This window comes from Microcaecilia unicolor, chromosome 1 (assembly GCF_901765095.1).
Source record: "Microcaecilia unicolor chromosome 1, aMicUni1.1, whole genome shotgun sequence".
Taxonomy (NCBI): Eukaryota; Metazoa; Chordata; class Amphibia; order Gymnophiona; family Siphonopidae; genus Microcaecilia; species Microcaecilia unicolor.
In genome coordinates, this window is record NC_044031.1 from 442,217,995 (window position 1) to 442,231,195 (window position 13,201).

At 41.9% G+C, this 13,201-nt stretch overlaps 1 protein-coding gene across 1 annotated transcript in view; it reads right to left on the reverse strand.

The window, feature by feature from the left end:
• The window catches only part of TMX3 (thioredoxin related transmembrane protein 3), a 214,564-nt gene that overhangs the window by 12,501 nt on the left and 188,862 nt on the right, over window positions 1–13,201 (reverse strand). The window contains exons 14-15 of the mRNA XM_030212643.1: window positions 11,779–11,908; window positions 2,350–2,418 (exon numbers count right to left, since the gene is read on the reverse strand). Of these exons, the coding sequence (XP_030068503.1) occupies window positions 2,350–2,418; window positions 11,779–11,908 (199 nt within the window). The remainder of the gene's footprint in view (window positions 1–2,349; window positions 2,419–11,778; window positions 11,909–13,201) is intronic.

Below are 13,201 nucleotides of genomic sequence, written 5' to 3' on the forward strand. Positions count from 1 at the left end.
CTTCTTGAAGCCGCTGGGACACTTCGATGTCATGGGCGGAAAAATCACGCCGGCGAGATCAAAAGTCGAAATGGCGGAAAAGGCACCCGAAAAACAAGGGGAAGAAAACTTCGACCCGAGGCCTAAAAGCGGCCTACCCCGACGACGAAAGAAAACTTACCGGGGCGAAAAAGCTGGAAATAGCGGGGGGAAAAAGACTGAAGAGTCTCTTTCCACACACAGAATGTTTTTTTTTTTTTTGAAAACAACACGAAGAACGCGCGAGGTCGACTTTGCGGGGAACGACACGGCGAAAACACGACCGTACCGAGCGCGGACAAAAGAAGACTGACGAACACGAGCCGGTTCGGGCGGGAAGATGGCCACGCATGCGCGGTGCGCATGAGCGCGCGAGGACTAGCGCCTTTGCTAGTAAAGTGTTCCGATTGGAGGGGCTGCCGTGGACGTCACCCATCAGTGAGAACAAGCAGCCTGCTTGTCCTCGGAGAAAATGCTGTTACGGTATCCTCTCCTGACCTAAGGAAGGAAGTATTGGTCTCTGAAACTTCATTAACACAGGTACCATATTACTTTATCCTAAATTAAAAATAAAATTATTTTCTTTACCTTTGTTATATGGCCATTTACTTTTTCTCATTGTGTCGCTCCCAGTCTCTAGATTCTGCTTTCCTTCGTTTTCGCTTAACTCTTCTGCCACGGTTTCCTGGCCATTTCTCATTTTTCTCTCCTTTTTCTTTGCTTTCTTCAATATTTTTCTGCCTCTCTCTCTCTCTCTCTGTCCTGATTTAATTCATTCTTACTATCCATTCTTTAATTTCCTTCATCTACTTATGGCTTTTCATCTTTTTCTCACCCTTGATCTCCCCCTGCCCCTTCCTCTTATTCTCCAGTCTTTCACTACTCCCCCTTTCCATGCAGCAGCTCTCCTCTTTCTCTCCCCATCCTTCCAGTCTCTCCCCTCTCTCTCCCCATCCTTCCAGTAGTCTCCCCTCTTTCTTTCTGCATCCTTCCATCCAGTGTCACCTCTTTCTCCCTACCCTTCCATCCAGCGTCTTCCCTCTTTCTCTCCCCATCCTTCCATCCATCTACCCTCTCTCCTGATCCTTCCATCTAATGTCTCTCTCTCCCTCTTTCTAACCAGTGTCTCTGTATCACTCTACCCTTTTCTGTTCAGTGTCCCTTCTCTCTCCACATCCTTCCAGTCTCTCTGCATCCTTCCAGTCTCTCCCCTTTCTCTCCCCATCCTTCCATCTGTTTTCCCTCTTTCTCTGCCATCCTTCCATCTGTTTTCTATCTTTTCTCCCCATCCTTCCATCTATTTTCCCTCTTTCTCCCCATCCTTCCATGTTTTCCTTCTTTCTCTGCCATCCTTCCATGTTTTCCCTCATTCTCTGCCATCCTTCCATCTGTTTTCCCTCTTTTCTCCCCATCCTTCCATGTTTTCCCTCTTTTCTCCCCATCCTTCCATGTTTTCCCTCTTTCTCCCCATCCTTCCATGTTTTCCCTCATTCTCTGCCATCCTTCCATGTTTTCCCTCATTCTCTGCCATCCTTCCATCTGTTTTCCCTCTTTTTCTCCCCATCCTTCCGTTTTCCCTCTTTTCTCCCCATCCTTCCATGTTTTCCCTTATTCTCTGCCATCCTTCCATGTTTTTTCCCTCATTCTCTGCCATCCTTCCATCTGTTTTCCCTTTCTCTGCCATCCTTCCATGTTTTCCCTCTTTTTCTGCCATCCTTCCATCTGGTTTTCCCTCTTTTTCTCCCCATCCTTCCATCTGTTTTCCCTCTTTTTCTCCCCATCCTTCCATGTTTTCCCTCTTTTCTTCGACGAGGCCCGCCCTGCATGCCAGCGCCAGCCCCCATTGCCGGCCACTGCTGCTTTTCCTGTTGAGCAGCAGGGCCGGCGCTACAAAAAGAAGAAGCTCTAACGGCGCTAAGGACGAAAAATGTTAAAAAAAAAAAAAAAAAGCGCGGCACCGGCAGGCACTGTCTAGGCAGCCTTGAGGCACTGGCTGCTGGCTCGCAGGCTCCTCCCGTCTCCTACGTCACTGCCCCTGCGTCGTGGGAGGAGCCTGCGAGCCAGCAGCCAATGCCTCAAGGCTGCCTAGACAGTGCCTGCCGGTGCTGCGCTTTTTTTTTTTTTTTTTTTACATTTTTCGTCCTTAGCGCCGTTAGCGCTTCTTCTTTTTGTAGCGCCGGCCCTGCTGCTCAACAGGAAAAGCAGCAGTGGCCGGCAATGGGAGCTGGGGCTGGCGCTGGGCGGGCCTGGGTTGAAATTGGGTAGCTACGCCCCTGGATGTATGTGCCGGTAAGAAAGAAAGAAAGAAAGAATGAAAGAAAGAGTACTTACTACTACAGTAGACTTGGCATCATAAATTACTCTCCTAATTCGTTGTAGAATTCCATCACCACCCTGCACCTGTAATTTAGAAAAACATAGGACTCAAATGATTTGGCCTAACATGTACATCATGATGTTCATTTTTAATGGTATTTGTCGCTCTCCTTCATGCTGTACCAATTCACCACCTTTCCCATTAAAGTCTTTCACCTAATCTCTACTCTCCAGTAACTGAATCAGCAGTTTCAGCAAAACTCATTCATTTGCTTTGTCAGAAGACCAACACATTTATTTTACTTCATAAGGAAGCAAGTACACGTTAATACTCAAGAAAAATATATATTACAATAGTCCTAAAAATATGCTCAACCCCACTGGAATTTCATTTGATTATTATTTCTGATGACACAATCTATAGTTATTTTTGTCTAAGCTTATTCACAGACTTCCAAGGAAGTGTATAAGAAAGACATACAGTAATAGATATGCTTTCTTTTTTTTTTTTGTAAATAAGAGGTGGTATTCTATACCTTTTACTGTAAACATAAGTTGAACATTAGCTACCTGTCTCAATGGAGTTTTAGAAATAAATTCTAAAGAAACTTTTCACTGAATACTATGGAGACAATGGTGGTGAACAAAAGCTGAGAATAGAGATGCATTAAACATTACCAAACAGAAAACATGGTATTTCAACCCTTCCCTGTTAATATCATATTGCAGAATCTTCTGGATATAGTTTTATGGTGTTCTATTTGACTCTCCTGTAAAGTATAACAGCAATAGGAAATGTTACTCCTGAGGGAATTCTGTGCCACTAAGCAATACAGAATTTGTATACAATTTCCCTCCTGTGCAGAATTCTGCACAGGGATCAGCAGGCAGCAAAAACAGCTATTTGCACGGCCACTCCCCCCACACCTCATTACCAAAAGATGAAAAAAGGAAGAAGAAAACATATGCACGTCGGGCTGCATCCTCCTTCCTCTTCCACCAACCTGGGCCTGACTGCTTATTGGAACCATATGGAAAAAGTGACTACCTCACAGTTCAAATTAGCAGTTGGACTTCAAGCAGCAGAGGACGAAGATGCCACCTGATGTGCAGCTGCTCTCCTCTTATCATCAGAGGTTGGAGGGCAGAGAGGAACTTATAGGGGCTAGGATGGAGAGAGGGAGAAAGTAAGAGCAGGTTGGGAACATGTGCCAGGGAGAATTACAGCTGGGGGGGCATACCTTCAGGCAGGTTGGGGCTGGTTTGAGCCCATTCACTTTTGCCTAAGACCCCACCTAGCAACTAGACAAACCACAGGGACTCATTGCTAAAATAACTCGACGAGGTAAAATAATCCAACTTGAACAGTAGCCCACATTAGCAACTCCCCAATCCCACCCCAAATGTGTTATATTTGACTGAATGCCTATGTCATCTCTTATATAGGAGCCAGCTCTAGGGGTGTGCTTGAGCACCCCCGATATTGAGCAAACTTTTTGACTGTGTCCAGAGAGGGGTAATTTCCATTAGGTTTCGTATCCCCAATCATTATGAAAAGTTGGCTCCTATGATCTCTTGTATATAGGTCATACAAAGCGAAAGATAAAGGTTCATATTTTGGAACATCTCAGTTACATTCAATGTGCAGTTAAAGATGCTCCACTTGTGGAACACAGGATAACATGACAACACATTGAGAGATGAAATTTGCAGTTCTGGAAGCCTTTCTTAAAAAAAATAAAATGGGGTAATGTTTCTGTATGGCTTTGGCAAAAAGAACAGCAGTGAATTTATAATTAGAAACCTATTGCTCTTATTGGTTTAAATCAGGATGGGGAAAGGTGGACTTATTTGTGACCTCACTGGACAATATTTCTGACAGACAGAAAGTCCAGCAATCCTATTGGACATTAATCTGAAATGATGACATAGCATTAATGAGCACACTCAGTAGAAATAGCTCTCCTTTCTTTGTGTGGCAGTGTTTTCCAACCATTGGTTTCCCACCCTGTTTTGAAAATTTTAATTCTAATTTTTTAAATTTCATATTGGTGTGTGTGTGTCAGGGGTGTAGCTATGGGCGGGCCCAAACCCATCCACTCTCGGATCAGGCTCGCCCACCCAGTTTTAAGCGCGGTTGACTTAAAGCACACGGAACAAAGCCAAAGCAGCAGCCTTTCAGTAATTCATTTCTATCGTCGTTGCGCCGCAGCTCGCTCAGCTGATCTCCCAGTCCCACCTACCTTTTGGGCAGACTCGACGCGGCACTGAGTCAACTCGGCACTGAATAAACATGGTCACAGCTCTTGACTTGTGGTGATCTGCAGCATGGTTGACGTCCTCTTCCTTCTCAGCCCCCTGCATTATGTGCAGTATGGTATGCCTCCTTTGACAGTGCGATACAGATGTTGCAAGCTCTTGGACAAGGTGCAGTAATGGCTAGAGCTGATATAGAATCAGCATTTAGCTTGCTCCCAATACATCCAGACTCTTCATTTGCTAGGTTTTCATTTTGAGGGACTGTTTTGATTGTTGTCTTCCAATGGGAAGTGTGATTTTGTGTGCTTATTTTGAAGCATTTTCTACTTTTGTTCATTGGGTGCACCAAGTTTCTGGATGGGATTCAGTAGTTCACTACTTGGATGGTTTTTTGTTTGCGGGCCCAGCTGGGAGTTCTCAATATACTGATGTAGTCAATGCCTTTCAAGCAATATCAAAACAAATGGGGATTCCTTTGGCTCACGAAAAATCAGAAGGGCCTTGTGGTTGTTTGACATTTTTAGGAATTGAGTTAAATTCTGCATGAATGGAATCGAAACTTCCTAGGGAGAAATTGAAAGATTTGCTGGATAAAATTGGTGCGGCTTTGAAGAAGAAAAAAAATTATCTTTGCGTGATATTCAGTCCTTAGTGGGGTGCTTCAATTTTGCTATAAGAGTACTGCCAATAGGTTGGGTTAGCATTGCTGACTAAGGGAGTTAGGAGGGTATTTTCTTGTACGAATTACCCACGGTGTGTGTGAAGATCTTCGTTTATGGCAGCGTTATCAGAATTTAATGGGCAGTCGCTGGCAATATCCAATTTAGATTTGAGATTGTTCACTGATGCTTCTGGGGGTGGAGGGTTTGGTTATATATTTTAGTGGGGCATGGTGTGCGCTTTAATGGCCTGGTTGGTGGCGTGAGAGGGGGTGGTGTGTGAATGTCTCTTTCCTAGAGCTTTTCCTGATTTGGGTGGCTTTAGTAATTTGGGGGGACAAGTTAATGCATCGGAGGGTGGTTTTTCATTCGGACAATGTAGCAATGGTTACATCTCTGAATCAGCAATCTGCTCGTTGTCCATTGATGGTGTAAGTTTTGCGTTTGATTGTTTTGTGCTGTTTGAAGCTCAATATTTGGTTGAGTGCGATGCATGTTCCTAGTGTGTGTAATAATATAGCTGATGCTTTGTCTCGTTTCTAGTGGACAAGATCTAGAGGGTTGGCATCAGATGCAGAGCAATCTCCGAGGACCATGCCTCTGGATCTTTGGTTCAGTTTTCTTCGTCCTTCAGAGCATTGTTGATCGGGTCACTGGCTACGGATACTTATGAAGAATTATAAGGGGGGGGGGGGGTTGACATCATTTCCGCTTATTCTTAGAGAATCAAGGGTACGAACTTAGCTTCCCCTTGCCACTCTCTTGGATTGTGGAATTCATTTTATTTGCTAAGTTGCATCTTTGGTCGGTGGGAATGGTGTGGCAGTCTTTAGCCAGTATTTAATTTATTTTGGATTTGTATGGGTTTACACGTCCTGCTGGAATACCTTTGGTGAAAAAAATTGTTATGTGGTTATGTTCAGAGTGGTGGCCCTGAGAGTGAGAGAGTAGTTCACCATCTGATTTGTCATGATCTGCTTATGAAGTTATTTGGGGTTTTGAGTGATGTTTGTTTTGCTCCTGAGGAGGTAATTTTGTTTCAATTGGCCTTCTCAGTGGCATTTTTTGCTGCTTTGCAAATAGAATCAGTAGCTCAGAATAAAGGAGGAGTTGGTGACACTAGTTTGTTGTTACAGGATGTTATGCTCTCTTCTGGTCTACTGAGGTTATATATTCGTCGGCCAAAAACTGAGCAGGAAGAAAAAGGGAATTACATCTTGTTGCACGGTTGTCCATTTTTACCTTCCTGTCTGGCGTGTTGTGCATTGGTATTTATGGTTTGGTGTCCAGCTGGGGGCTTGTATTGCTTGGTACACAGGGATAGGTCCCCTTGACAAGATTTCAATTTGCTGCCATTTTAAAATGAAGTTTATTGGCAGCGGGTGTGGAGCCTAAGTATTATGGCACTCATTCTTTTCGGATTGGTGCTGCTTCCTTTGCAGCTTTGAGCAGGGGCTCAATTAATATGCTGAAAAGGCTGGGCAGATGGAGTAGCAAATGTTATAAACGTTATGTGAGGGTGGATCACCTGGGGCTTTGAAGTCTAACTGATAATATGTAGTTTCTTTTGCAGATTCGTTGCCCATTGACAATTGTGCTTGGATTTGCAGGCATTCCTATGTTTTCTGGGCTGGGAAGAGAGCCAGGTAATCAAATTGGGGAACCAATTTAGGATTATCGGCACTGGGAGTTTGATACAATGGCTGGGCATCAGAGGAATGGCTTGGGATCAGCTCCTAACTAGCTTGCTTTAAGCTATAAGTTTTTCTTCACCACAGCTTATAATTATTCATTTAGGGGGTAATGATATTTGTAATGTTAAAGATGTGGAGTTAATATGTGGGATGAAGAGAACTCTTTTGATTATTGCTGCTTATTTTCCTGCTGCTAGACATGTATGGTCTTGCATAATTCCCAGGGTGGTTTGGATGGGGGCAATGAACGTAAAAGCAATTGAGCATCTGAGGAGGACAGTTAATTCTGAAGTGGGATTTTTTTGTGTCAATAATGCAGGGAATGGTATTATCCCATGAATTAATTTCTTGGGACTTAAATTCCGTTACCGTTTTCATCTCCACCACCCTCTCCGTGAAAAAATACTTCCTGACATCTTTAATGAGATGTCAGGAAGTATTTTTTCACGGAGAGGGTGGTGGATCCTTGGAATGCCCTCCCGTGGGAGGTGGTGGAGATGAAAACGGTAACGGAATTCAAACATGCATGGGATATGCATAAAGGAATCCTGTGCAGTAGGAATGGATCCTCAGAAGCTTAGCCAAAATTGGGTGGCGGAGCAGGTGGGGGAAGAGAGGTTGGTGGTTGGGAGGTGAGAATAGTGGAGGGCAGACTTATACGGTCTGTGCCACAGCCAGTGATGGGAGGCGGGACTGGTGGTTGGGAGGCGGGAAATACTACTGGGCAGACTTGTACGGTCTGTGCCCTGAAAAAGGCAGGTACAAATCAAGGTAAGGTATACATATATGAGTTTATCTTGTCGGGCAGACTGGATGGACCATGCAGGTCTTTTTCTGCCGTCATCTACTATGTTACTATGTCCTGCATTATATTGTCAGGATGGGTGTCAGTTATCTGACATTGGGCTTGATACTTTTCTGAGTGATATTCAGGATTTGTTGGAGGCATGTTATGTACAAGATGGGCCGCAGCTTCTGAGGTGGGGGAAGCGATGACAAGCTAAGTGCTGTCACTGCTTATGGCGAAGAAAAGTTTGGGAGTAATCTAAGAAGGGTTGTGAATTGGGTATATAAGTATGACTTGATGAAGTTATGTTCAGTTCTGTTTGTGTGCATCACCACCATGGATAGAGAGTTCACTCCTGTGACACCAAAGTGAGTGTTAGGGTAATTAAATGATAGTGTTAACAGGAAGGGGTAGCTAGTTCGATACCAACTGGATGTGAGGGTGAGTTGGAGTTGGGATAAAGTTAAGTTATATGATTACAAATTGTTAATATGAGAAATTTGTTGTTGTAATAAAACTGCGGCCAATGTCTTTGCCACTATATTGAGGAGTTGTGAATATATATTGAATGTTGTTTGATATTGTAAGTAAGTGAGAGGTTGTGTGAGTGCCAATGTTAGGGAGCTCCCCAAGTTGAATAGGGAGCAGATAACATTGGCCGAGACAACCAGAAGCTCATTAGAAGGAGAGGCTAATATTAATATGCAGCTAGGTGGAGGGGGTGGGGAAAGGGAAAATGGGTTTAGTTAAAGAAGTTGAAAATATAGGATGGGGAATTGTATTTAAGGATTAGAAGTTAGTGTTGTCAGGGGGAAGAAGGTGATTTGATTGGTGGTCAAAAGAAGGGTGGGAGATAGGAATTTAGAATGTTCAGAAAAACGATGCATTTGGGCGAGAATTATCATTTTCGGGAGGGTGTGAGTGGCGGATGGATGTTGGGTAGGAGTTTTGTCCCGCTTGCCAGGCCCTTTTGATTGCAGTTTTTTGTTGTCAAGTTTTGGGATATGTAGTTTGTAGTTTTGGGAGAATGGGTTATACTTTCATGGATGGGTCTTGGGGGTGGTTGTGGTCGCAGCTTGGGAAGGGTTGTGAATTGGGTATATAAGTATGACTTGATAAAAGTTATGTTCAGTTCTGTTTGTGTGCGTCACTGCCACAAGTGTGGAATTCACTCCTGCGACACTGCGGAGTGATCGTTGGGGTAATTAAATGACAGTGTTAACGGAAGGAGGCAGCTAGTTCAATACCAACTGGTTATGAGGGGTGGATTGGAGATGGGGTAAAGTGAAGTTGTACGATTACGTATTGTTAATATGAGAAATTTGTTGATGTAATAAAGCTGCAGCCAATGTATTTGCCACGATTTTGAGGAGCTGTGAATATTTATTGAATGTTGTTTAATATTGTAAGTAAGCGAGAGGTTGTGCGAGTGCCAATGTTTTCCTCGTATGAGAGCAGTTCCATCTCATTTATCATTTTGGTCGCTCTTCTTTGAACCTTTTCTAATTCCGCTATACATTTTTTTGCGATACGGTGACCAGAATTGAACACTATATTCAAAGTGAGGTTGTACCATGGAACAAAACAGAAGCATTATGATATTCTTGGTCTTATTTTGCATCCCTTTCCTAATAATTCCTAGTATCCTATTTGCTATTTTGGCTGCTGCTGCACACTGGGCAGAAAATTTCAGCATATTGTCTACAATGATACCTAGATCTTTTTCTTGAGTGCTGACTCTTAAGGTGGACCCTACCATCACATAAGTATGATTTGGATTATTCTTTCCAATGTGCATCACTTTGCATTTGTCCACATTAAATTTTGTCTGCCATTTGGATGCCCAGTCTTCTAGTTTCCTAAGATCTTCCTGCAATTTTTCCACAGTCCACATGTGTTTTAACAACCTTGAATAGTTTTGCGTCATCTTCAAATTTAATCACCTCACTCGTCATTTCGATTTCCAGATCATTTATAAATGTTATATAGCACCGATCGCAGTACAGATCCCCGAGGCATTCCACTATTTATCCTCCTTCACTGAGAAAAATGGTCATTTAACCCTACCATCTGTTTTCTGTTCAATAACCAATTCCTAATCCACAGAAGGAATTGCCTCCTATCCTATAACTTTTTAATTTTCTCAGGAGTCTCTCATGAGGAACTTTGTCAAAAGCTTTCTGAAAATCTAAATACACTACATCATCAGCTCACCTTTACTGCCATGTTTATTACACCTTCAAAGAAATGAAGCAAATTGGTGAGACAAGACTTCCCTTGGCTGAACCCATGCTGACACTGTCCCAATAAACTACTTTTGTCTATGTGTTCCGTAATTTTATTCTTTATAATAGCTTCCACTGTTTTCCACGGCACTGAAGTCAGGCTTTTACCGGTCTGTAATTTCTTGGATCACACCTAGAACCTTTTTTTTTTTTTAAACCGGCGTTACATTGCCCACCCTCCAATCTTCAGGTACTGTGGATAATTTTAATGACAGGTTACAGATCACTAACAACAGATCAGCAATTTTATGTTTGAGTTTATTCAGTACCCTTGGGTTTATGACACCTGGTCCAGGTTCATTGAGATTTCTTTCAAGTCCTCCGCTTTGCAATACCAAAAATAGCATATAACACTAGGTGCCATATATAAAATTTAAGGGAATATCACTGCTATAATGTTTTAGCTTATCAAGCCATTCAATGAATTTTTGGTCCAATAATATTCATGTACATCTCAAAATCCACAAATACAGAAGTTATATGTTCACTGGCTGCTGTGAATGTATATTCTACCCCCAATCTGATCCCTAGCCATGGTTCAGTTTATTAAAATGGCTTCTCCCATAGAACTATGTTGAGCCATTTTCTCGTGAAGCTTATTTCCCTTGTAATCCCTGGCCTGAACAGGCCCATTTTTTAAAACTCAATGTCTCTTTACTGGGTTTTCCCTCTTCATAACATGAGTCCCGTTTCATTAAATTTCTGGAGAATAAGTTTGCCCTCAGACAGACATCCTTGAATCCCTTATGCATAATTCTTTACAACAAACTGTTTGTGCAATGGTGCGACTTTGGTGGAGTTGGACCTAAAAAGGACTGTAAAATGTGTAACAACCTCCTTTACCAGGGGATAATTCTTACTTGGTGGAAAGTTGACTTTAATGAGAAATGCTTCTCTTTTGACAGTTATGTGTACACTTGGAAACAAGTATGGGCATGCTTGTAAAATTATTAACATTTGTATTTAGCTGATGATATTTGGCTCATTCATTGGTAGCTCAAGGTAAGCCACATTTCAGGTACAGGGGGCAAGTTCCTATCCTCATGGGGCTTAAAATCTAAGTTTGTACCTGAGGTTATGAAGAGTGAAGTAGGTGGAGAGAGTAAAATCAGAGAAGTAAAATTGATGGTATAGAAAATGAGCATACTGAAAAAAACCTTGAGATTTCTACTTTCATTGTATTCTTTCATTTTCAGATACTGTAGGTATTGAATCCCTTTAAGTTATTTTATGAAAGGCTGATACTTTCAAAGTACTTCAGTCTACAATTGCCTATTAAAGGGAAAAGAAGTGTTCTGAGCCATTTTTAGTGAAGCCATTTGTCCTTCTTGTAATGGATGGACTTTACTATCACAGCTTTAATAGTAAATGGTAAATGACTGCTTGATATGAAACACCACATCTCTGCAAAAAGAATCAACTTTCAAGCATGTGCAAATCTGCACTTTTGAAAGCATCCTTTCTTTGAAATGGGATATTAAATATGCCTCAGTGAAAGTGAGACTGACATTATCTCTTTTTCTTATAATAACCATGGCAAACAAGTTAACAAAAAAAAACCACAACCTTAAGAATAAAACAATAACAGAACCAACTTGATAAACTAAATCTGTTTGCTTAACCCTTTAGTGTCCAATGTTCCCGTAATAAGCCATATGAGAACAGATTGATGGGAACACTGGACACTAAAGTGTTTTAAATAAAACAAGACTTAAAAAAATTAGAAATCAACACAGTGCAAATAAGAGAGGCAGACTTACCTCAACTGTACCCTCCAAGATGCTGTTAATGAACATAATCATGTCTTCAGTGCTCTCAATGTGTTTAGGGGGCAGGAAATATTGTTGGTTTGAAGTGTTCAGTACAACAACAGCGGGAACATTCAGCTCACTGCAAACATAACCCAAATAGGTCAAGTATGCTTTTAGAAATTCAAAATTAAGTTTGAACTTTCAGAGTACTTACCATTATATAGTTCACGGACATATACATTAAAAGGATTAGACCACATTTAAAAACCAGACTAAAGATGTTAGAGCATGGTGTCGTAAGGTTTGTTTGGTTGCTTGTAAAAATATTTTGCAACGATGGATATCGCCAGAGCCACCGGAATACTGGCACTGGCGGAACCAAATACATGAACTAGCTACTTGGGAAGCTAAAGAGGCAAAAGGTATCCTGAAACGGAAAAAACAAATTTTAGCAATCTGGAATCCATATATACAGGGGTTAAGTCCAAGGGGACGTAGCTTACTGTTAAAACATGTTGTAGGTTAGAAGGGAGGACCACTGGGTACATGATGATCTATCTCCGTGGAGTGGATTGACAAAGAGTGTGGGGGGGGGGGGAGGTAAGGGCTCCTCTGGGTTATCAGAACACAAGCTCGGGGGGACATCGGGGACAGAGACTGGCGGGGAGGGGAGGGAGGAGGATGAGAGAGGGTGAGGGAGGATAAAAGGGGGGGGGAAGGGGAGTTTATAAGGGTTGCTCACATGTTTTATTTTACAAATGTAATCAGAGAGGCTGTTGGATTGTGGGGGTTGTAAGAAGTTTGGGGGGGAAGGGGGAGGGTTGGGATAAAAAGTTAAAAGAAGGGTGACGATCAGTAATGATATATAATACCACTGTGACTTTTGATATCAGTTTCCTTTTTTCTTTTTCTTGTGTATTATTAGATTGTGGAATGTATAATTTTTTAATGTGTTACCAATAAAAATGTTGAAAAACACCGAAAAAAAAAAAGGATTAGACCAAACTTGACATTTGTTCATGCATTCCAACTGTAAGTTGAGCAAACTACTTAGGGGAACACTAAAAGGAGCAGCTACAAGGGTTAAAATCCTGTATGACATGTGGAGACTGTAAAAATACCATCTCGAGAGCTCAAATAAAATGTATTCTAGAAGTTAAAAAAAGGATTGAAAAAACTCAGGTCTACCAGCATGGTTAAATGGTGCTAAAAACAAGGATACTAAGCCAAAAAGAAAAAAAAAAAAAATCAAAGAATGAAAACCAGGACCTAATGAGGAAACCAGAAAAGAGCACAAGCACTGGAAAATTTGATTTAAAACATTATATGAGAGAGATCAAGACAATTTCAGAAGAGATGTTAGGAGTCAAAACACCCATTCCATGCCCATGGCCACACCCCTTTACAACTATACGACTTAGGATATGCGTGC